The following is a 25,945-nucleotide window of genomic DNA, read 5'->3' as shown; positions in this document are numbered from 1 at the left end:
ACAGGTAAACAAGCTTACTGTATACATAAATGCCACACACAGCTAAGAAGGATGTAGATAGCGGACACACACACACATACCTGAAGATATTACTACAGCATATATGAGATAAGAAAGTTAAGTTGCATTTTTAGAAATGCATTGGATCTCTTTAGCCAAGTTGCTGTCTTTGTCAATATTTCAGTTAATATTAAAGTACTGAAAGAGCTATTAGTGTCACATTTGTTTTGTTTATTCAGCAGGTTTGATTGGTTTTAGAAAGAAACTTCAAAGTAAAGTAATTAGTAATCTAATTACAATTTGTCAAAAGTAATTAGTAATCAGTACTGGATTACTTTTTTAAAGTAACTTACCCAACACTGCATATGAGGCACCCTTGCTGAGTGGTAAGTTCATATTTTCTGTTTATGTATGGTGCAAGCACATTACTTGGATCAGGAACTTGTGGAAAAATTCCTGTTGCCACCATTTCCATTACTTACAACAGGGTAAGGTCAGTCCTTGTTTCCATACAAATGTCTATACACCGCACAGGTAAGGCATCTAGGTGTTTCACTTGGAGAACTTCCACAGTGTGTGACCTTTTGTTAGATGCTACAGACAGTGGCAGTTGTGCCATTAGCATTGCAGTGGTGTGCTCCATCTCTATACTTGATGGTGTAATCATGAGCTGCTGAATTCAGTGCCCAATATCACATCCTCAAATCCTGAATGAAATTGCGTAAGTTGGACTGAGGATAGTTGTGAGAGGAGAATGGTCCATAAGGAAAGTAAACTTCCGTCCATATAGATACTGATAGAATTTCCATACCCCAAAGACAATTCCAAGTAATTCCCTCTCTATTTGGGCATAATTCTGCTCTGCTTTGCTCAATGTTCTTGAGTTGAAAGCTGTTGGCTTTTTCTGCCCTTCCAGGAGGACATGGGACATGATGGTGCCTATACAATACAGTGATGTGTCACAGGCCAACTTGATTGGAAGCTGAAGGTTGTAGTGTGTCAACACACTCTGTGACAGCAACAGTCCTTTTGCTTTTTCAAATGCAGCCTCACACTCCTTTGCACAAAAGAGCATTGAGGGGGTTAAGAACAATTATGAATACTGAGGAGGAACATTTAGATCTGCTAAAGCCCTCTCACAATATCAACCCACATGAAAACGTCATGGTTACTTGTGTAACCCTGATGGAGGGAATGAGACGTTGTGTCGATGTAGTGACACTACACTCTTGGGAGCCCGAGACACCTCTGGTCTTTGATAAAAGGCCAATGAAAATTGGTGAGTGGTATTTGCATGCCAATCCCCCGGACATAAGGGTATAAATGGAGCTGGTATGCAACCATTCATTCATGTTTTATGCTAAGGAGCCGATATAAGGTCCGGCCATTTCAGCGGGTAGTTCAGCGTTGTGGCAGGAGGGACACAAGTAACAATTACGTTCCCTATCTTTCACTCACTCGACGTTGTGTCGATGTAGTGACACTAGGGGTCGCTATACGAAACGCCACAATTGGCTGAACTGTGTTACATAAACTGGCAGTGTGTGGTGGGCAGACTACTGTGTGCCTCATAGCCAGCACACCAGGTCGCACGTAACCTCCCCCAACATAGTTATGAGTGTCGAATGGCCCTTTGGGGACAAGTCAACTACTCAAGAGATAGAGACAGGCTTAACCGAGTTGTGGCCTCTTTTCCCCTTCTCTTTTTCCACTCCCTAAAAAAGAAGGGGGATTATCAGACTGGGCCGCCAGGTCTAGTTGGGGGGTGTCCCTCCTAAGGGGCAGACACCACAGAGACCACACCTCGCCCAAAGAGAGGGGGGGATATTTAAGTGGAAGAATACATCACATGGTCATTCCGACCATGTGGAGAGTCTTCAAGGTAGAGCCTACCCAATGGGAGAGGAGTTACTACGAACATGGAGACTGGGGCAGAGGGGCTCTGCCCAAGGAAGACGCAGTTTGCTAACAGGGAAACAAATTAGCGGAAGATATATATCGCATGGGGTTAGCCTTACAGGGAACCGCCACATGCGATGCACCTACCCCAGAACAGGGCTCTTAGTTAGCATGTGTACTGGGCCAGCAGCGAGTCTCTCCGAAAACTTGACTGCCACAGGGCTCGGAGGAAGTCAACCAGGGAACAAAACTTGTGAACACTACTGGGAATTAATGGCACACATCTTCAGCTCAAAAGGAGGTGGAAGGCACTCTGTACAAGCGATACACCTGGCCGGCTATACTGGGCTTATCTGCTTGTATTGCATGCCACTACCTGGGACGAAACCAGTTCCACCTGGAGGTTGTAGAACCTTGCTGCTCTGCAAATGTCTGTTGGAGAGGCACCCCTGGCCAGGGCCCAGGAGGCCGCTACACCCCTGGTATACTGGGCTTGTAGCCCTAACAGGGGTGGCATGTCCTAGGCGTGATATGCCATAGTTATGGCGTCAATGAGCCAGTGGGCAATCCTCTGCTTGGAGACAGCGCTTCCATTCCGCTGTGCACCAAAGCAGACAAAGAGCTGCTCAGAGATCCTAAAGCTCTGCGTGCGATCCAAATAGATGCGTAAAGTGTGCACCAGACACAGCAATGACAGGGATGGGTCTGCCTCCTCCTGGGGCAGCGCTTGCAGGTTCACCACCTGGTCCTTAAAAGGGGTCGTGGGAACCTTGGGCACATAGCCCGGTCAGGGTGTCAGGATCACGTGAGAATAGCCCGGACCGAACTCCAGGAACGTTTCGCTGACAGAGAATGCTTGCAGCTCTCCTACCCTCTTGATGGAAGTGAGCGCAGTCAGGAGGGCAGTCTTCAAGGAGAGTGCCTTAAGCTCGGCTGACTGCAAAGGCTCAAAGGGGGCTCTATGTAGACCCTGAAGAACTACAGAGAGGTCCGATGAGGGAACGATGCGCGGTCTGGGGGGATTCAGCCTCCTAGCACCTCTTAGGAACCTGATGATCAGGTCGTGCTTACCTAAGGACTTACCATCGACTGCGTCGTGGTGTGCTTCAAGGTGGAAGGGGACAGCCTCCCTTCCAACCTCTCCTGCAGGAAGGAAAGCACTGATCCGACTGCGCATCTCTGGGGATCTTCCCATCAGGAAGAACACCACTTAGCGAACAGACGCCACTTAAAGGCATACAGGTGCCTCGTAGAGGGGGCCCTAGCCTGAGTGATCATGTCTACCACCGCTTCCCATCCAGGGGCCAGACATGGAGATTCCAGAGGTCTGGTCGTGGGTGTCAGATGGTGCCCCATCCCTGAGAAAGAAGGTCCTTCATCAGGGGAATTTGCCAGGGGGGGGGGGCTGTCACGAGGAGTGTGAGCTCCGAGAACCACGTCTGGGTGGGCCGGTAGGGTGCTATCAGGATGACCTGCTCCTTGTCCTCCCTGACCTTGCACAGGGTAATGCATATTTGCGCATGCCAGGGGGCCAGCTGTGTGCCATCGCATTTATGCCAAGGGGGGCCTCAGTCAGGGCGTACCAGAGCGGGCAGTGGGGAGGATTCTTGGGAGGCGAACAGATGCACCTGTGCCTGTCTGAATCGACTCCAAATCAGCTGGACCACCTGAGGGTGGAGTCTCCACTCTCCCCTGAGGGTAACCTGTCGTGACAGCACGTCCACTGTAGTGTTGAGGTTGCCCGGGATGTGAGTGGCTTGCAGCAACTTGAAGTGCTGCTGACTCCAGAGGAGGAGACAGCGGGCGGGTTGTGACATACAACGAGAAAGTAGACTGACTTAGCGGTTGACATATGCTACCGTTGCTGTGTTGTCTGTCTGAACTAACACGTGCTTGCCCTGGATTAACAGTCGAAACCTCCGCAGGGCGAGCAGAATTGCCAACAACTCGAGGCAGTTGATGTGCCAATGCAGTCGCGGGCCAGTCCACAAGCTGGCGGCTGTGTGCCCATTGCAAACAGCACCCCAGCCCGCTTTGGAAGCGTCCGTCATGACCACGACGTGCCTGGAGACCAGTTCTAGGGGAACACCTGCCCGTAGAAATGAGAGGTCGGTCCAAGGGCTGAAAAGACGGTGACAGACCGGCGTGATGACCACACGATGTGTCCCACGGCGTCATGCCCATCTCGGGATTTGAGTCTGAAGCCAGTGTTGAAGCGGTCTCATATGCATCAACCCGAGAGGGGTGGCTACCACTGAGGATGCCATATGCCCCAGGAGCCTCTGAAAAAGTTTCAGTGGAACCGCTGTTTTCTGTTTGAACGCCTTCAAACAGACCAACACCGACTGGGCGTGCTCGTTCATGAGGCGCGCTGTCAAAGAGACTGTGTCCAACTCCAAACCGAGAAAAGAGATGCTCTGAACCGGGAGGAGCTTGCTCTTTTCCCAGTTGACCTGAAGCCCTAGTCGGCTGAGGTGTGAGAGCACCAAGTCCCTGTGTGCGCACAACATGTCCCGAGAGTGAGCTAAGATTAGCCAGTCATCGAGATAGTTGAGAATGCGAATGCCCACCTCCCTTAGCGGGCAAGGGCTGCCTCTGCGACCTTCGTGAAGATGCGAGGAGACAGGGACAGGCCAAAAGGGAGGACCGTGTACTGACATGCCTGGCCCGCGAATGCAAACCGCAGGAAGGATCTGTGTCAAGGAAGGATCGAGACGTGGAAGTACGCGTCCTTCAGGTCTACCGCCGCGAACCAATCTTGATGCCGGACGCTCGCCAGAATGCGTTTTTGCGTCCGCATCTTGAACGGGAGTCTGTGTAAAGCCAGGTTCAGTACTCGCAGGTCCAAGATTGGCCGCAACCCACCGCCTTTTTTTGGTACGATGAAGTAGGGGCTGTAAAACCCCTTCTTCATCTCGGCCGGAGGGACAGGTTCTATCGCGCCCTTCCGTAGGAGAGTAGCGATCTCCTCGCAAGGTAGCAGCATTTTCGTCCTTCACCAAGGTGAAGTGGACACAGCTGAACCTGGGCGGACGCCTGGCGAACTGAATCGCGTAGCCGAGTCGGACGGTCCGTACTAGCCATCACAATGGATTGGAAAGCTCAAGCCACGCGTCTAAGTTCCGCGCAAGGGGGACCAAAGGGACAACATCGTCGGACGTACCGGCAGGTGGGTCCTCACGGCGTGGCGGAGCTCGAGGTACCACACCACGTCCGACTGGACGAGCCCGCTCTCCAATGCTGCGCTCGAGAGCTCATCACTTTCGTGGGCTCCGAATAAGAGGTCGAACTCGCCACGAGACGAGCCGGCGGACTCATCCGGAAGCCCAATCGGGGCAGACGAGCGTGCTGGGGAATGGGAGGTCCGCGGGGGGATACCCAGTGGAGGCGGTCCCATTGGGGTCCCCAAATCGCCCCCAGAGCTAGCCACACTGGCCTCATACCCGTGGGTAAAAGGACCGAGGCGGGGAGCCTCTGGGGTGGCTTGCTTTTTTACGAAGGCGAGCCGCGACTGCATCGTTGCCATGGACATGTCCTCGCAATGAGAATATGACCATCCACGAATGCTGTCTCCGCGTGAGCAGTGCCCAGACACGAAAGACAGTGATCGTGACCATCAGAAGGCAAGAGATAACGAGCGCAACCAAGAATAACACACAATCGGAAAAGTGTCTTTAAAAAGACATTCCGTGTGTGCTGCTCTTTTAGAGAAATATACCCTTTTTATTCTGCAGAAGCGCCCAGGGGTGTTCTTTGCATTGCACCAGTGCAGAGGGGGGAGAAGCCGCTGAAATGCACCGTCAGATCCAGCAAAGGTGAATGAACAGTCGTGGGAATTCAGCTCAGTGAGCATGACCGTTTGGCTCCGAAGAGAAAATCTGAATGAGTGGTTGCATACCAGCTCCTTTTATACCCATATGTCCGGGGGAGTGGCATGCAAATACCACTCGCCAATTTTCATTGGCCTTTTATCAAAGACCAGAGGTGTCTCGGGCTCCCAAGAGTGACCCCTAGTGTCACTACATCGACACATCGTCTCGTTCCCTCCATCAGGGAACAGAGGTTACACAAGTAACCATGACTTTTGTGCTGGTTCCACCTAGAATCTGGAGTTTATTTTGTAGAGTAACACACCTTCAGGACAGTTTTAAGGATGAACCTACACACCTGTTTATTCTGCCTATTGACTGGAGTTTGTTTTATGGATTATCTTTTGCTGTGTAATTCTGTCTCACAAAATTTGTATAGAAACACCAGACTTGAGTAATCCGAAGGCAAACTTATCGTGGGGGCTCTCATAGGCGTGCATGGACTGTTTGAGTTTAGAGGGTCAGACGACAGTTGGCGCTGTCATGCGTGGGGTTAATGTGCACGTTTTTCTTTTTTTGTTTGTTTTGTTCTGGGGGAAGTTCGGGTTTTGATGTTCACATCAATGTTGGAAAGTGGTCTTTATAACCTTGTTTTTGACACACAGTCTATTTTTTCTTATATGCCAAAATGTCAAATGGTAATATGAGTGGATTGTCTCTCTCCACATGGAATGTGAATGGGTTGGGGCACCCCATAAAACGAAGGAAGGTTATTTCTCTTCTTAAGCATAAGAAATATGATATAGTGTTCCTTCAAGAAACACACATTTCTCTTCAGGAAGCTGAAAATTTTTGAAAGAAATGGGGTGGGCATTTTTTTTATAGTGCTGGCTCGAGTAAGAGCAGGGAGTCACTATGCTGATAAGTAAACATCTACAATTCAAATGTCTCAAATAGAGTAAAGATACATTAGAAAGAGTCATTATTGTTTTAGCTGAAATTCAGGGACAAAGTCTTATTCTGGCTAATATTTATGCACCTAACATTGATGATCAGGGCTTTTTTATAGATCTTGAAGGGATGTTGCAAGCCGCTGGCACCCCTCATGATATAATATTGAGAGGAGACTTTAATCTTTTGATGGACTCAGTCCTTGATCATAGTGAAGCAAAAGTGTGCAAGCCTCCTAGAGCAACACTGACGCTTCACAGTATGTGTAAAAATCTTGGTCTTACAGATATTTGGAGACTTTTGAACCCATCTGGTAGGGACTATACATTTTTTTCATCACTCCATAATACTTACTCTAGAATAGATTTTTTTATATATCTTAGTCCTTTATTTAATCTGATGTTGATTGCTCAATTGGAAACATTTTAGTCTCAGATCATGCCCTGGTTGGTTTAGAGGTGTTGCCACATATGGAGAAAAGGAAATCATATAGTTGGTGGCTTGGTGCTTTAATGTATCTCTTTTCATTCTCAACAAATGCTAAAGGCTGAAATCAATGTCTATATGGAGACCAACTGGTCCTCAGTATCCTCTGTGGGCATGGCTTGGGGGCACTTAAGGCGGTTCTTAGTGGCCGGATCATACAGTATGCCTCATTCACCAAAAAATCCAAAGCACAAGAACTCGTGGAATTGGAAGAGAATATTAAAAGTGCTGAGCCGAATGTCATCTAATGGCCTCAGGGAATTGACCCGATTGAAATATATTTATAATACTATTTTGTTGTAGAAGGTGGAGTTTTGGCTATTCAGGGCAAGACAGTCATACTTTGAGTTGGGGGACAAGGCAGGAAAACTTTTGGCAAGATATATAAAACAGACAAAGTCTTTTTCTACCATTCGCTCAGTGAAATCTGCTGGTGGCGAAATATTTATCTCAGCCATTGATATTAATAATGCTTTTAAAGAATTCTATCTTGATCTTTATAGTTCCACGTCTTCGTCTACTGATGAGGATATTAGAAACTTTGTGGAACCATTAGAACTTCCTAAACTGGCGACTGAGCAAAATTCTCTTGATTCTGAGATAACCTTGGAGGAGCTTGGCGAGGTAATTAAGGCCTTGGCTACAGGCAAGGCTCTGGGGCCAGATGGCTTTGCCACTGAATTTTTAGATCTTATGCTACAGAACTGGCTCCACTTTTGCTAGAAGTTTATACAGAATCATTAAAGAATGGTAAGCTTCCACCAACCATGATGCAAGGACCAGTCCGATTCTTAAAAAGGACAAAGATCCAAGTGAGTGTAAGAGTTACCGTTTAATTTCCCTGATCCAGCTAGACGTTAAAATATAAGTTATGACATCTCTTATACATATAGATCAGGTGGGGTTTATTCAGGCCATAACTCATCTGATAACATTAGGCATTTCATTGATGTCAGGTGGGCAGTGGCAAATTATTAGACTTCGGTTGCTGCCATCTCACTTGACGCTGAAAAGGCATTTAATATGGTAGAATGGGATAATTTTTTAAGATTTTGGAAAGTACGGGTTCGAGAATACTTTTATTGGGTGGATTAAGTTACATTATAGACACCCGGTAGCGGCGGTTCAAACGAATCGATTAATTTCAGATTGTTTTATTCTGGATAGGGCCACTTGGCAGGGTTGCCCTCTTTCCCCCTTATTTTTCTGTCTTGCCCTGGAACCATTAGCAGCCGCGATAAGAAAGGATGATGATTTTCCAGGGGTGGTGGCGGGAGGTGTGGCGCATAAGCTTTTGCTTTATGCAGATTATATTTTATTATTCGTCTCCGACCCTACTAGATATATGCCTTGCCTCCACAGAATTATGAATTCCTTTTCTAAATTATCAGGATAAAGTGTGAATTGGTCTAAATCCAAAGCTTTAGCTCTGACGGTGTATTGCCCTGTAATGGCTTTTCAATTGGGCACCTTCCAGTGGCCCAAGCAGGGCATTAAGTATTTGGACATTTTATTTCCTGCAAATTTGAGTGATTTAGTTAGAGTTAATTTTGACCCTTTAATAAAAATGTTTTTGAGAGATGTGTGTGGGCTTCACTACATTTATTTATGACTGGGAAGGTTAATGTTATAAAAATGAATTGTATTCCAAAATTCAACTACCTGCTACAGTCTCTCACCAATTAAGTTCCCTACTTTTATTTTAAACGATTTGATAGTATTGCTAAATCCTTTATTTGGAATGGTAAACACCCTCGGTTGCATTCCAGTAAGTTACATAGGCCAATTGACAAAGGTGGGTTAGGTCTCCCCAAGATTTTGTTTAACTATTATGCTTTTGGTCTCAGACATTTGGCACATTGGTCGCTTCCACCTGAGAGAGCCCATCCCTGGCTCTTTATTGAACAGGAGGTCCTTGCCCCTATCTTGCCATTGCAATGTCTTTCTACTAAGAAGCCTGGAGAAGTAAAGACACATCCCGTTATCTCGCACATGCATTTAGTGTGGACAAAAGTTTCCTGCTTGTTCAATTCAACCTGAACGTTGCTGCAAGTATTTGGTTGAACCCTAAATTGTGCATTAATAAGTCCCCTTTCTGCTGGACAGAATGGATTTAGAAGGGTGTTGCTACGCTGGGTGACCTGTATGAAAATGGAACGTTGAGATCCTTTGAAAAATATAATACAGCGGTTTGGGATTCCCAGATCTCAATTCTTCAGGTACTTACAGCTGGGCCATCTAATCTATACCACCTTTGGGTGTAGAACACAGCCCCCTAAAGTGGCAGACACTCTTGAGATGGTGCTTGTTGCTTTTAGAGAAGGTCATGAAGATTCAGCCTTCTATTCCTGGCTAATTCAGAGTCTAGACGATGGGGTTTTGACATCTCTTAAGAAGTTATGGGAGAGAGACTTGAATTTAGTACTGGAATATTGAGAATGGGGTAGGATTTTAAAAAATGTCAAGTCTATGTCTAGGGATGCAAGGGTGCGCCTCATTCAATTTAAGATACTGCATCATTTTTATTGGACTCCCTCTAGATTGTATAGGCTTGGCCTTAAAGACACACCTACTTGCTGGCGATGCCAGTTGGAAGATGGGGACATAGCCCAAGTTTTTTGGTTCTGTACTAAGATTCAAAAGTTTTGGCCGAGGGTTCAGAATTTTATCTGTGAGATCTTGAGCACTCAGATTTTATTTTGCCCCAGACTTTGAATTTTGAGTGATGGGGCAGGTATTAATATAATGAACATACATATAAAAAACGGGGTCCTTACCAGCGTGATCGGCAGGCAGGTAATTCTTTGGGGATGGAAGTCGGCTGGTGCACCCTCATTTCATGAGTTTCAGAGTGGCGGCTTTTCAAGAGATGTCACATAGACGGCTGGGCAGTTTGGGTGTTTATGGTAAGAAGTGGGGCCTTCCTAGAAGGTTGCCAGGGAGGAGCAGTGGAGAGGGACAGTTTTGATTAAAATTCATATGTGGAACCCTTTTGTCATGTTGGGGGTAAGATACATAACACATACCATAAAGGACCCAGTTGATTCATGTCTTTTATTTTGAAAAGTTTAGTTCCTGTTCCCTTGTCATGTGATTTCATGTTTTCCCTCCATGTTCATGTGTCATGTTTTCATTGGTTTATTGGTTAATTGTCTTGTTAGCTTGTTATCAGTTCTGTCAGTTCAATGGTTCTTGTTCTCCCATGTCTTGTATTTAAGCCCTCGTGTTTGCCATTGTCCATTGTCAAGTATTGAATGTAACTTTGTAGTCAAGTCAAGCCAAGTCATGTTCATGTTCATGTTCATGTTCATGTTTATATTTTTGTTTTGTTCACATTTTATAGTTAGGGTTTCTGGATTCCACGTTCTTTAAATAAATTGCACTTGGGTTCTCATCACCATCGTCTTCATCATTGCCAGTGCCAGCAGCCAGCATCGTTACACCTTTTTCTTTTTTGTTGGTTAATTTTATATGTTTTTGTTATGTCATCTAGTATTTTCTTTGGACTGTCAGTTCATACATGTGTCTGTTGTTATTCAATTTTGACTACTGGGAAGTATGTTGGGTGATGAGTGGGGGGGTGCACATAATTGATTAAAGTTGATTTTGTATATTCGTGTTGTTTGTTAAATATGTGTATATTACAATAACAATAAAACAACTGTTAATGACAAAAAACAAAATAAAACAAAAAAAGGCAAAAAAGAAACAGCCTTCTCTAGAAACTCATCAGTCAATCATTGTTTTGAGGATTGAAGGCTATACAATGCTTGAAATTGCCAAAAAACTGAAGATTTCATACAAAGATCTACAGTCTTAAAAGACAAAGGACAACTGGCTCTAACAAGGACAGAAAGAGATGTGGAAGTCCAGGTGTACAACTGAACAAGAGGATAAGTACATCAGAGTCTCTAGTTTGAGAAATAGACGCCTTACATATCCTCAGCTGACAGCTTCAACAGCTTTGTACAACAGTAAAGTGAAGACTCAGGAGTGCAGGCCTTATGGGAAGAGTTGCAAAGAAAAAGCCACTTTTAAACAGTAAATCAAAAATAAAAGTTTAGAGTGGGCAAAGAAACACAGACATTGGACAACAGATAATTGGAAAAGAGTGTTACGTATCTTACCCCCATTGAGCTTTTGTGGGATCAGCTAGAATGTAAGGTGCGTGAGAAGTGCCCGACAAGACAGCCACATCTATGCTACAGGCTACCATGCATATAAGTGCTACAGGATGTGTGGGGTGAAATGTCACCTGAGTATCTGGACAAAATGATAGCTAGAATGCCAAGGATCTGCAAAGCTGTCATTGCTGCACATGGAGGATTTTTTGATGAGAACACTTTGAAGTAGTTTAAGAAGTTCTGAAAAAAAAATTCAAACTGTAATAGTAATTTTTCACGTTATTAATGTCCTGACTATACATTGTAATCAGCTGAAATTCACTTTGGTGAATAAAAGTACCAGTTTCTTTCCATAAGAGCAAAATCTGTACATTATACCAAACTTTTGGCCGCCAGTGTACATTACCCAGAAGTCTGTTTTATGTGTGCGTTAACATAAAGATGATGTATTTTTAGGTTGTTTGCTCATGTGCAATAGACTCACTGTGCTCTTTATTAGGAAGATCTGTACACCTACTTTTTCATGCGATTATCTAATCAGCCAGTCGTGTGGCAGCAGTACAATGCATAAAATCATGCAGATACGGGTGAGAAGCTTCAGTTACTTTTCACAACAACCATGAGAAGAGGGAAAATTTTGATCTCAGTGATTTCGAATGTGGCATGATTGTTGGTGCCAGATGGGCTGGTTTGAGTAGTTCTGTAACTGCTGATCTCCTGGAATTTTCACACACAACAGTCTCTAGAGTTTACTCAGAGTGGTGCCAAAAACAAAAAACATCCAGTGAGCTGCAATTCTGCGAACGGAAATGCCTTGTTGATGAGAGAGATCAACAAAGAGAATGGCCAGACTGGTTCAAGCTGACAGATACGCTACGGTAACTCAGATAACCACTCTGTACAACTGTAGTGAGCAGAATAGCATCTCAGAATGCACAACATGTCGAACATTGAGGTGGATGGGCTACAACAGCAGGAGACCACGTCGGGCACTTTATTAGGACCATAGTGTTCCTAATACTCAGTGAGTGTAAGTATATAAAACATTTCCTTGTGGATATCAAGTAAACATTCAGTGTCTTTGAGACATTTATGATTTAGAATGTTTACACATCGTTTTTTAGATGTTTAGCAGATGTTTAGCAGAATATGATGCTTTCAAGATGAAACGCTCTTAAACAGACATGTGTGGGCATTTCTGGGTTGTTTCACATAAAAATTACTAAAATAGTTACAGTCTCTGTGTGTACTAATCTAAATAAGTATATGATTCCATAATTTCTTACCAAATAAACTTATACTTCATAAAACATACTTAAGAAAGATTAATATATATCAATGTTTTGATGCCTTGGTGATCCTTTATTTGATGCTATTAATAGTGGAGGTCTTGAAAATATGAAATATGCTTCCCTTAAATTCTCAGCCCCACTGTACTCTTCTTGAAAATTACAATATTACTAAAAATACAGGTATCAGTGATTATCAAAATGAAAGCATCAGTACTCATACTCAGTCTCCAAATAAAGGTAACAGTGCATCTCTAATATTAATTAAATATTGTCTACCAAAGGTGGGACTGTCTGCTAAGGTTTTTAATTTTATAAGGTATGGTAATGTTGGCTTTATTATGTCATTTAAAACTGAAGCCATTTTCATTGCCATGGTAACGGATTGGCAGGATATGGGTAGATTTGAATTGTAGAGTTTTTTCAGGAAATTAAGCAATTAAGCAAAAAACAATTTATGAAGTTGAAATAATATGACATCTACAGAAGCATTTACAATTGTTTATCAACCTCAGAGTTCATTGTATGTTTAGTGTATATAAGATTAAAACAGGATATGTACTTGTTTTTATCATATTTTATGTTCCCTATTGTGCTAGTTTTGGGGCTAGTGTTTATTGGTCATTAGGCTTTTTTTCACCTGGCAACACTGCTCTTTTTTTTTTTTTTTTTTTTTTTACAATTTCATCTGGATTACTGTTGTTCAGTTTGTTGAAAAGGAAAGCTTTGGCCTGCACACTATTGTTGTAAAAGAAAGACATACATCAGTATATGCAAGATAAGTGTATGTTTACTGAAAGTTAGCAAAGGTTTAGGCCACAGGTGACCTTCCTCAGTCCTTGATTGCCATACCAAACACAGGAGCAATCTTAAGTCATAAAATGGGTGCTTCTCATTTCTAAAACTGTGCATCTTCTTTTCCTTTCCTTGCTTCCTTTCCTCGCTTCCTAGCTCCACCCTCTTAGGAAATAAGGAAAGGAAATGAGGACGGAGGAATCAAAGCAAGACGGATTTGTAAAATGAAATGTCCTGCTCACTCACATGTCACTTCAGAGCGCTTTTTGTGCAGCTGCTGTACCTTGGTGCACTTGCCGTTATGTTATTGAAACTTTATTTATTAATATATTCATAATAAATCCAAATAATTCAAGATGCACTGATGAAGTATGTGTCAATTATGGTTTATTTAAACTGCAAAGGTGATACATTAATTTAAACTATTGTGTCAGAGGTGAAGGGGGAGGAGAGTTAATACGTGCGTCAGGTGCTCCGACCAAAATGTCTTCCGCATAGGATGCTCCTTTCCTCGTTCAAGCGTCCTCGGTAAGCTTCCTCCATCCTCTGTCCTTGCCTCCTCGCGGTGCATTTAGAGAATGATGGCGGACTTTGACCAGTTTCCAGGTCACGGACAGAGGAGCCAGGAAACGAGGATGTACAGTTTAGGAAATGAGAAGCACCCAATGTCACATGGTAACAGTCACATGACAGTCAAACTTCCACAATCCATACCAACACTAATGCACCTTCCACAATTTACAATAAAATAAAGAAACTAATTGAGGCAACACATTAATACAAATAGACAATATCATATTTCCCAATTATTGTTGAAATACATAAAAAAAATACATGATAATGGTTCCCCAGCATGTCTATGCCCAAACGATCAAAGAAAACAAGATCGTATCTTCATTTAGCCCTTTCGGTTGTATACAGTTGTGGTGGTGGGGGCGTGGTTGAGCGCCGGCTTGTGAATGGAGATAGAGATCAGGAGATGAGAATGGTAAGGATCATCACCTGGCAATGATTGTCTCTAACAGCTTTTTGTCATTGCAGTGAGAGTTGGAGATGGATTTAAGAGCAAGCCAGACATCAGTGAGGAGGAGAGAGAGCTACCACACACACCCAAAAACTGTGTTGAGCTGTGTGCGCTGAAAAGTGTGATTATCGAGTAAAGTACTGAAAAGCCAATCTTGTGTTATAAAATAAATACCGTTTGAATTGGATTAGCCGTCTTCCGCTTCCTCCTTGCACCCCATTACGAACTTTTTTACAACAGTCATATAGTAAATCCACTTAGCTTAACAGAGGAGTCTGTGAGAATATTTTGTCCATGTCACCACCCCTCCTAGTCATTTCTTAGTTGAGTTTGAAAATGAAAATTATGTAAGTACTCAATATTTCATTGTTATGAATTTGCTATTCAATAAATTTACATTATTGCTTTGTTTTTGTTACTCAGAAAATATTATATACTTCAGATTAGTGGAGTGGTGTAATTTTAGTGGAGTGATTTTAAACCCAAAACTCAGTTTCCAAACAGCCCTTGTTATTCATTTTGAGTCTATAAGGGAAAAAAAATTGAAACTGCACTAGGTACACTGGCTTTGCAGTCAAAGACAGAGGTGAAGAACCTTGGTGTCATTCTAGATTGTGATTTGAATTTTAAGTCTCATATAAATTGTTACTAAAACCTGTTTTTATCATCTTAGAAATATTGACCGAATTCGACCCTTTGTTTCATGCTTTTTTCTCACATTGACTATTGTAATGTACTTTATACTGGCTTACCTAAGTGTTGTATAGATAGACTGCAACTGGTGCAAAATGCTGCTGCCAGTGTGCTTACAAAATCCAGGAAGAGAGATCACATTACACTAGTTTTAGCACATTTACATTGGCTACCCTTTAAGTACAGGATTGATTTTAAATTATTATTATTATTTTTAATTTTTTTTTTTTTTTTTTTTAATGGTTTTTAAAGCACTTAATGCCTTAGCACCATCATGCATTTCTGACTGTTTATCAAATTATGTTCCAACTCGCAGTTTGAGGTCTTCCAATGCAGAATTTCTTACATACTGTAAGGTAGATCTTAAGAAATCTGGTGAAGCAGCTTTTACCCGTTATGCGCCAAAAATCTGGAATGCTTTACCAATTGAAATTAGACAAGCACTAAACATTTACATTTTTTAAAAGCATTTGAAGACATATCTTGAACCATATCTATTGATCTATTTTATTTTTTATTCATTATCATTATATTCAATTTGTTTCTTTTTACTTTTGTTTTCCGTACATTTCTTTTAATTCATTTTAATATTTTATCTTTGTACTGTTTCATTTTAATTGCCATGATTGTTTTTACTTTGTCTGAAATTATAATTCTATGTTTTTTATACTTCAAACTGTGAAGCACTTTGAGCTGCATTTTATGTATGAAAGGTGCTATACAAATAAAATGTATTATTATTATTATTATTATTATAAAATTTTCAAAAAACAAGAAAGCCAGGGAGGCTTTCAGTGTTTAATGAATTTGATATATGTTTGTGATTAACTTTTATTTATTTATTTTTAATATCAGTGTTTATTTGTAGTGTCAGCGAAAAAAAATAAATAAAATACTCATTGCGCTGGATCCACCCTTTGGTGTGACGTAACACAAACATGGCGGCTCCCAGGGAGATACATAGTTAGCACAATGGTAAACATGAACTTTTAAACAAATAAAAGCAATAACGTGTCGAGATTCATACATTACAAACAATCCATAGTGTTGCCATTCTGATTCTTTATACGCAGTCTTTCGAGCATCGCGCAACAGAACACTTTGTGGTCGCAATCAGGAGATACCAAGCAGAAAATCCGACATTAGACTTTGAATGAAACTCATCTTTACTATAGACTGTAACCGCGCGGTACCTACATTTAGTGTGTAGTAGATGTGTAAGAGTTTCAGCTCGGTAAATGTCGGTTATTTTCATCCTTGTAAACGATACATCCATCAGTTACTTTACAGAAGAAGAAGAAGAGGAAGAATCATCATAAACGTGACGAAGACACGCTTTCAAACAACCAGAAATATCTCCAGATAACAAATGAAATCGGTGTAACACACTATTGATAACATGTTTATTAAAGAGTTTATTGAAGTTTACAAAGCGTTTATTAAAGAGAAGAGTAAAGACACGAGTTGTGCAGAAGCATGCAGAGTTAAAATTGAAGATACAATTGAACAAGGAGGTTGGTGACCATTCTTGATTCTTTATTATTGAATGCTGATTATGAATGATAACAGTTTCAGGCAGTTCACTAAATTTGGTGGCTGAAGTAATGAAATCACAGGAGCTGTAAAATAACCTTGTCCTCTACTAGTTTAATAATAAAGACATTAATTAAAACAAATTAAGAAACTAAAAAAAACCTATAAAACAAAATGTATGACTTTTGAAAAATAATAGTGATTCGAGCTGGGTGTAAATATCCTGATATTGATTCTTAAAGTCCCACGATCAAAATTTACTCTTTCACTAGATTCACATTTAAATTCACTGCGTACTGAGATTAGAAGTTTGATTTAACATGTTCCAAAGACCCCATGCAATGCATTTGTCATGAAATAATGTCTCTTTTAATGCCTTTTTTGTTCAATATAGTAAGTTGAAAAAAGAAACCTCTAATTCTATAAAGAAACTATGCGACTCTTTTTGTTAATATGCACTCAACCAAAACACTTGTGTGAGTCTCACTGAACTGTCGCTGTTGTTAAAGAAACAACGATACTGTTTTAGCGCTTATTTTACAAAGAATACAAATTATGCATTTAATCAATAAACTATATATAAACCAAAATGTTGAAAAATTAATGATAAAATAAATTTGGTAAAATCTGTATTTCTTAAAGGGTTAGTTCACATATTCGGAAAGCTGTTTTAAAAACATGGTTTATTTTCTAGTGATGCAGAAATTACATTTTTGCTTTAAATAATAATATGCAACTTACACCTTTCTTAAGGCATACAATAAGGTTTGGTGAGAAACAACAAGGAATGTATTAACTGAAATCGAATGTATTATTTAGTGAAAGTCTTTACTGGCTGTTCCTCCCCTGTGCATGTCCATGAGAGTGCATGAGAGCAGCAGTTCATGTAGACCCCGCTTGCAAGATGGGGCGTTAAAGCAAAAACTTGCTTTGTTGTTGCTACAACCGGACCACCAGAGATATTCACAACTGAGAACACAATACAGCTGCACAAAACCAAAGAACCAAACTTACAGAACATGTCTGAAGAGTTTGAAGTCAAAGAGGAGATGCATTTCTATGCCCAGCCTTATTTGTATGAACCAGAGTACTCAGACATCAAACTGAGAGAGATGAAGGAGGCTGAGGGAGCAACACTGAATGTCTTGATATGTGTCACGACAGGTTACTCTGATTAACGTGGAAAAGATACCTTATATCTTGTGTCATGTCATGTCTGGTTAGGACACAGTGTGGGTGTGGCTGCCTCACCCGCCATCTCTCTCTGTTTGATTTCTGAGTACTCTGGTTCATACAAATAAAGCTGGGCATAGAAATGCATTTCCTCTTTGACTTCAAATGCCTTTAGAACAAGCCGTGAGTCACATGCAATTATTTATTAGACTTCTGAATTATACTTCTGCGTCCTTTTGAAGCTTGAAGAGAATTTGTAAATCTTTATCAATACCCAGCCCTAATAGGGATATCAATAGATCAAAGTAAATAATCACAATTAAACTCATGATTTTGCAATCAATCACGTATAGGTTAGCTACATAATTTATCACATTGCCCGTATGGTACGTGCAAAGAAAAATGTACTTTCCCTAATGGTTGATATTAACTTTAAGACCACCTGCAGAGACAAAGAGAGATTACGCAAGAAATACCTTGCAAATATAGATAAATGGTTGAAACAGAGAGAAAAGATTAATGTAAAGACTATGCTGATTTTTGCTCTGCGGCTTGACTGATTTTGATTTTATTTAATAAACGTTTTTTTATTTCCACTAATTTAGTCTGTTTTAATTACACATTTCATGGCTCTTAGGGCCTGGTTTTGTTTTTGTCATTGTTGAATAAAAGACAAATCAGGCAAGTTTGTTTTTTCATTTTGGACTTCAGGGATATTACAATATTAATGATAAAGATGATATTTAGTCTTTGGTACAAATCTATTGTTTTGTGTCAATGAAGAGGTTCTTGAGGTTTACTGATGGCACTATGGGGGTACTTACGGCAAAAAATGTTGGAGAACACTAAACTAAATGATCATAACCTTGACTTTCAAGCATCTAAAAGATTTGATGGCAATAATATGAGCAAGACATGTTTTATGAACTGTAAATCAAAGAAAATTAAAAAAGAGATACTAGTTCACTTTTATTTCCTATCATATTTATCTTTTTTTTATTATTAATTTTGACTTAATATGTTTTATTTTAGACATGATGAAATTGAAAGAGGAACGAGAAGAACTGCATGAAGTGGAGGAGAAAAATGAGTATCGGAAACATTTCACAACAAGAGATTTTTTTTATAACTGCTCACAGATGGAACTGTATTCCTCCCAAAAAACAACTGGAGCCAGAAATTCTTTCACCTGCCCTCAGTGTGAAAAGAGTTTCAGGAGTAAAGTAAACCTTGAAGCACACATTAGAATTCACACTGGAGATAAGCCTTTCACCTGTCCTCAGTGTGAAAAGAGATTCAGGAGTAAAGTAAACCTTGAAGCACACATTAGAATTCACACTGGAGATAAGCCTTTCACCTGTCCTCAGTGTGAAAAGAGTTTCAGGAATAAAGTAAACCTTGAAGCACACATTAGAATTCACACTGGAGATAAGCCTTTCAAGTGCCCTCAGTGTGAAAAAAGTTTCTGCAGAAAAGGAATCCTTGGTAATCACATGATAATTCACACTGAAGAAAAGCCTTTCACCTGCATTCATTGTGGAAAGAGTTTCAGAACTAAAGGGAACCATGATGTGCACATGAGAATTCACACTGGTGAGAAACCTTTTACATGCATGCAGTGTTGGAAGAGTTTCTCGTATCAAGCACACTTTAAAAGGCACATGAGAGCTCACAATGAAGAGAGGCCTTTTATCTGCCCTCAGTGTGGAAAAAGTTTTTCAGACAAAACAACCGTTACAAGTCACATGCGAATTCACACTGGAGAGAAGCCTTTTAGGTGCGATCGGTGTGGGACAAGTTTCAGACGTAAAGGCGAACTTAACTTGCACATGAGAACTCACACTGGAGAGAAGCCCTATGCATGCCACCTGTGTGAGAAGAGTTTCATAACTAAATTTCAACTTAATACACACATTAGAAATCACACTGGAGAGAAGCCATTTTCATGCATCCAATGTGGGAAGAGTTTCAGAACTAAATGGCAACTTAAAATTCACATTAGAATTCACACTAGAGAGAAGCCTTTTATATGCCTCCAGTGTGGGGAGAGTTTTGCAAGTCAAAAGGGCTTTAATTCTCACATGAGAATTCACACTGGAGAGAAGCCTTTCACATGCCTCCAGTGTGGGGAGAGTTTTGCACATAAAAAGGTCCTTAATACTCACATGAGAATTCACACTGGAGAGAAGCCTTTCACATGCCACCAGTGTGGGGAGAGTTTTGCACGTAAAAAGGGCTTTAATACTCACATGAAAATTCACACTGGAGAAAACCTTTTGACATGCCGTCAGTGTGGTACAGATTTTACTTCTGCATCAGCCATAGAAACACACCTGAAAATTCATGAACATGAGAAGCAATCTTTGTGTTCTCTTGCAGGAAAGCATTTAAAAAAGCAGCAGAAAAAACATATTGCTATGAGAGCTCATGTCTGCTTAGATTGTGGAAAGGTGTTTTCTAGAAAAGCTAATTTGGAACGGCACAGAAGAATCCATACTGGTGAAAGACCATACAAGTGTCTAATATGTGGCAAGAGTTTCACTCATTCAGAAAGCCTGAAAGTACACAAGAGAGCTCATACTGGGTGAAGCTATACCACTGCACTTCATGTTTTAACCATAGTCATATTCTCTATGTAAAGATTCATAAAAAAGATCATTGCCCAAAGTTTTCATTGACATGAAATTCAGAAAAAAAACTTACCAACTTATCCAATGTGCGCAGTTGTTGTGCACATGCCACTTCACGTTTTGATGTCCAAAGTAGAGAATAACACGATTTTTTCAAATCACATTGTTATTACTTTGTCAGTTTTTTTTTTTAAATAATGTGATTTTTTGGGAGAAATCAGTGTACTGGTGTGCATGTAAATGTGCTCAATGTAAGGGTTTGTGGAATGGTTGTAGTAGGCGACCAAATGGGTGTTAAACAAAGGATCTAATTTTTAAAAGCAAGCCGTGTGTCTGCGACTTCAAGGGAGCAAATATACATTTGTTTTACTTCTTTTTTTATCACTTTCATGTTATATTCATTATATGAACTAATTTCTGTTCATTTTTACTTCATACTTTTCATTGTATTTTGCTATTACTGTTTAATCTTATGTTATGTGCTGTAATGTCTTCACAAGTTAGAGATAAAGAAATGTCTCCATTTCATTTTCTTCAGTGTCACAGGATGAAGTTGAAATGCAGTAGTTTTCCATTGTCTTTGCTTGGTATAATAACATTTGATGAATTTGTGCTGGTCAGTCAAAGTCAGACTAAGCATTGAGAAAGACACAACTAAGATTCAATAAACTGCAAATTTTTTTAACCACTACTTTGTCTCCTGCCTATTCCCCTGATTTTGACTACCGTTAAGTTGGTGTAGAGTTAACACAACAAGGTGTTGATTGGCTCAAACAGTCACACAAACTGATATTTTGATATCTTCTGACATAAAGAGAGATTAAGTAAAGCGACTTGATCTTCTTACATGTGTATGTTGTTGCTTTGAAAAGCCCTTTTATTTTTGTAGGAATGTTTTCTTTTATGGTTGGGAGTAACAACACAAAATGATGTTGTTTAACCTTATCAGTTATTTTCATTAGTTTATTCTCATCAAAGATTGAACATCATGAGATCACATTCACTGAGTTACATAGGCGATGAATGAAAAAAAGGAAGGGAAGAAACAATATATAATTGTTAATAAATTTGGCTTAGGAAAGACTTCTGTCACGTTTATGTGTTTTGGTTCATGTTTTTCATGTCTTTTATTTTCAAGTTTAATTCCTGTTTATGTCATGTGATTTCCTGTTCCCTCATGTGATCTTGTCATGTGCTTCCCCTGTTCATGTGTCTTGTTTTCAGTGGTTCTTTGTTTGATTACTTTGTTATTAGTCTTGTCTTTTCATTGGTTTAAGTTCATTTAGTCTTGTTATCTTGTTTATTAGTTTAGTTTTGTGATTGGTAAAAAACCTCAGTGGTCGTGAACATGAGCAGAGTCTTGGGAGCGACCTCTGTGGTCGTGGGCATGGACTGCATCTCGGGAACTACCTCTGTGGTCGTGGGCATAGACAGAGACTCGGGTACGACCTCCATTGTCGTGAACATGGGCAGAGTCTTGGAAACGACCTCCATGGTCGTGTACATGGGCAGAGACTCGGAGACGACATCTGTGATCGAGTACATGGGCAGAGACTCGGAGACGACCTCTGAGGTCATTTCCAAGTCTCTGCCCATGTTCACGACCACAGAGGTCGTCTCCAAGTTTTGGAGAGTGGAATTTGCATGCCACTCCCCCAGACATAAGGGTATAAAAGGAGCTGGCTCGCAACCATTCATTCAGGTTTTGCGCTGAGGAGCCAAGACAGGGTCCTGGCCATTTCAGCGGGTAGTTCAGTGTTGTGGCAAGAGGGACACAACGTCTCGTTCCCTCCAACGACAGTAACCAAGATGTAGTGACACTAGGGGTCCCTTGAGGTCACTCGGGATGTGAGTGGCTTGCAACGACTTGAGTCGCTGCTGACTCCAGAGGAGACGGCTGGAGGGACAGGCTCTATCGCGTCCTTCTGCAGAAGGGTCACAATCTCTGCACGCAGGGCAGCGGCGTTCTCGCCCTTCACCGAGGTGAAGTGGACACCACTGAACCCGGGAGGGTGCCTGGCAAACTGAATCGCATAGCTTAGTCAGATGGTCCTGGCCAGCCATTGCGATGGGTTGGAGAGCGCTAGCCATGCCTCCAAGCTCTGGGCGAGGGGCACCAAGGCGACAATCGCATCTGACGTACCCGCGGGTGGGGCCTTGCGGCGGGGCAGATCAGGAGACGCCACGTCGAGGAGCCTCGCGTCCCGAGCTCGTGGCTGTGCTGAGGGAAACACATAAGCATTTATCTCGCTCCGCATACCCACAATAGGACCGGTCAACGATGGGGGAAGAGGGAGACTGTCCTCGTGACTCATCAACAAACGCCTTGGTGTAGGTGAGTGTGTGCCGCAGCTGGGTGTGCAGGGGCGGGGGGCCCACCTCCACAGCGCTGTGCCTGCCGTGAATGTGCGGTGTCCAGCAATTTGTAACGACAGCCATAAACACCGGCCGTGTGACCCAGGAAATGAGGAAACTGCTCTTTCTTTGAAAATGTGGGTGCCACAACTCCTTGGGCGTGCGGCGAAATCAAATTCAAAAGGAAACAAAAGATCCTTCTCCCGGCCCTCCACCGGGGGAAGGAGTGGTCTTTATGCCAGCTCCGGGATTCCAGTGGGCCTCTTCCTCCCTGGGTCATCCATCTCAGGGGCACTTTGAGGCCTTCCTGGGGCTCTTAGCGCCGGACCGTGAGACGGGGGAGTCAGCTTCCTGTGGGGGCTCTACACTGTGGCCGGGCAGCCGGTGGAGCTGGTGTCATCACCGCAGGGGGACGCCCTTAGCGACGAGCAGACGGGGTGAGGGACCTTGAGCCACGCCGGGGCAGATGTGTTGGATAGCCTCCGTCTGCTTCTTGACCGCCGAGAACTGCTGGGCAAAGTCCTTGACGGTGTCGCCGAACAGGCCAGCCTGGGAGATGGGGGCGTCAAGGAAGCGTACCTTGTCGGCATCCTTCATCTCGACCAGGTTAAGCCACAGGTGGCACTCCTGGACCACGCCGTGACCTTCGTCGCCCAGATCAGTTGCAGAGCGCAGCTCCTGCATCACTCCCAGGTCGGGACTACACTCGTGCAGCTCTTTCAGCGCCTTGGCCTGGTGTTGCAGCGCTGCATGCATGCACACATGTGAAGGAATATAAACACTCACCAGAATTCACAAGGAAAACTCCCACGGCGAATAGAAAGGCTTACTGTTGATAAAGAGCGCTTTCAAATTAGGACAGCACATCTTCTTTAGAATTTGTACAGGTGAGGAGATGTAGTTCATCCATTTTGTTAGGGAGAGAGCGGAGATTCGCTAGATGAATACCCGAAATGTTGGAACTTGACCAGCGCACCGGCTCTCTTCCCTCGCCTGCGTCTCATAGCGTGCTTAAACAACACAGCTGTGCCTCCGACTAAAATGTCCAGCAAAACGTCTGAATAGTCAAAAACCGGGAAAAGATTGTCTGGTATGTGCTGCCGAATGTTCAGCAGTTCATCCCCGGTAAAACTGATTGGAAAAACGTGACACTGAGGCAGCCATCTGCGGCGCATGATACAGTACAACAGATATATTAATCTCATTTTTAATTCTTATTTTTAAATGGATCAGTGCCTTTGCAGACACTATAGTGACTTGTAGCTGTCAGAAATCTGCAGTCACTGACTCTGAGGCAAGTGTTGTTGAAAGTGTCACTAAAATGAAGAGGGAAAAAATATAGTTGAAAATACTGAATATGAAAACAGTCCCAACAACCCCAAATCTTGAAACAGTAATTGCATCTAAATCTACTTTGACAGTAGAGAGCTGTATAATCTAACATAGTGAAAGACCAGTTATTTTAAATGTATTCTAGCAGAGCGTTTACTGTTATGATATCTTGGACAACATTTACAGCCACTTTTGTATTTCAGGTTGATTTGATGTTATAGGTACAATCATAATTGTTCAGATTGAGAATTTATTGATTCGATTGATTTTTACATTTATTCAATTTGAAAGTAAATAGATGACATGCTGTATGTGTTTATATCAATGGTAGGGATGAAAATATTGCCCCTTAATATAAAGTGAATTTCTGACACTGGGCATCAATCTACAGTATGTAAATGTTCATAGGACATTTGTACTCATTTAAACAAACACATTTTGCAAGGTGAAATTAATGATTAAAGTGAAGAATATAAGGATCTGATTTGAGTTTAAATTATTTTCTTAATATTTCTTTATATACAACAGTTAGTTCCGGTCCTCGAATCTGATTGGATGACAGATGTTCCATGAGTACTGAGGGTCTCACACCATCAGCACTCTGATGCTTCACTGTGTGTATCACTCCGCTTGTGTTCGTGCCGTTCTAAACTAAAGGTTAAGAGCAGTGCATATGTGTTAAGAGCTACTGTATATGTGTCTCTTTACATTAATTTTTTTGATATTACCTATTTTAGCCAGCAGGTGGTGGCAAAAGACCATTTTTGTGTATAATATAAGCCAGTTTGGTGATGTGAAGTGAGTCCGTGTCAGTCAGTGTTTTCATTCATCAGCACTCCGTGATTGCTCATATTACTATTACACTACTAAAGCTAGGAAATAGATTTGAACAGCTTTAAACTAACAACTTCAGCATTAAGGCTCATCACAGCTGAGAGACACAACAGACTGATTAATTACACAAACTCAAGGAGCTTAGCTCTTACCGGAGTGTCCACATTGGTGAGGACATACTGTTCAAAATGGTGGAGGAGATTGCGGTTTCTATAGTGAATGACTCTTGTGCACCGGCTACCGCGAAATAGGGAGGAATACCCCTGCTTGAACAGCTATTTTTCCACTGAGAAAATAGGATGCGTTTGAACAAAATGACATTATCTTCAGAAAGCTGACTAACACACTGCAGCATCTCTGCTTGGGAGTGGCAACAGGTGATCGCACACACTCCATCTCTCTCTCTCTCTCTCTCTCTCTCTCTCTCTCCCTCTCTCTCTCTCTCTCACACACACACACATGCACTCACACATCCTTGTTTCTCCAATGACTTGTTAGAAACAGCCCAAGCCATGATACTTGTTCTAAAGTGACATTTTTGAATTACTAATTAAGGCTTGGATGCATCATTTGTTTTGAACTAGCAACAGATTCTGATAACAGAATGTAGTTCCATACACAAATGCGTTTTTTATGACTGTACTCAGTTTTTACAATTTTTTAAAAAATTTACTTGTTCATTGAGCTGTTGTATATAAGCAATGTCACACTCGCAATCATGCTATATGGCCCTAAATCAGCACTGCTGTTATTACCTACGGCATGTAGGGCCATATCGCACTCTTGCTCGTGTGATATTGCTTAAATATTTCTTTTATATACACATTTTTACTTGATACAATTCATTGTATATTTTGTGGTTACTGTTTAATCTCATGTTGTGTGCTGTATTGTCTTCACAAAGTAGAAATCTTCAAGGTCTTCAACATCACAGGAAGCAGTCATTTTCCATTGTATTTGCTTGGCATAACACTTGTTGAATTTGTGCTGGTTGGACAAAGTCAGACTGAGCATTTAG

The 25,945-nt window shown here is 41.7% G+C and overlaps 1 protein-coding gene across 1 annotated transcript; it reads left to right on the top strand.

Annotated features, from left to right (window-relative positions):
* Positions 1–16,003: 16,003 nt before the first annotated feature.
* LOC127455754 (gastrula zinc finger protein XlCGF57.1-like) lies at positions 16,004–20,364 on the top strand. The gene is made up of 2 exons (XM_051723860.1): positions 16,004–16,584; positions 18,809–20,364. The coding sequence occupies exons 1-2, from the start codon at positions 16,470–16,472 to the stop codon at positions 20,362–20,364; spliced, it is 1,671 nt and encodes a 556-aa protein (XP_051579820.1). The 5' UTR covers positions 16,004–16,469.
* Positions 20,365–25,945: the final 5,581 nt, after the last annotated feature.

Source organism: Myxocyprinus asiaticus, chromosome 18, assembly GCF_019703515.2.
Source record: "Myxocyprinus asiaticus isolate MX2 ecotype Aquarium Trade chromosome 18, UBuf_Myxa_2, whole genome shotgun sequence".
In the NCBI taxonomy this organism is placed as follows: domain Eukaryota; kingdom Metazoa; phylum Chordata; class Actinopteri; order Cypriniformes; family Catostomidae; genus Myxocyprinus; species Myxocyprinus asiaticus.
The sequence above is the reverse complement of the archived record's forward strand: the minus strand, read 5'-3'. Positions and strand labels throughout refer to the sequence as shown.

Bases quoted from the DNA above. Each gene is read 5' to 3' on its own strand.
- LOC127455754 (XM_051723860.1), top strand. From the start codon at position 16,470: ATGTTTATTAAAGAGTTTATTGAAGTTTACAAAGCGTTTATTAAAGAG. The intron at 16,585-18,808 runs GTTGGTGACCAT...GTTTTATTTTAG, and splicing joins AGATACAATTGAACAAGGAG to ACATGATGAAATTGAAAGAG.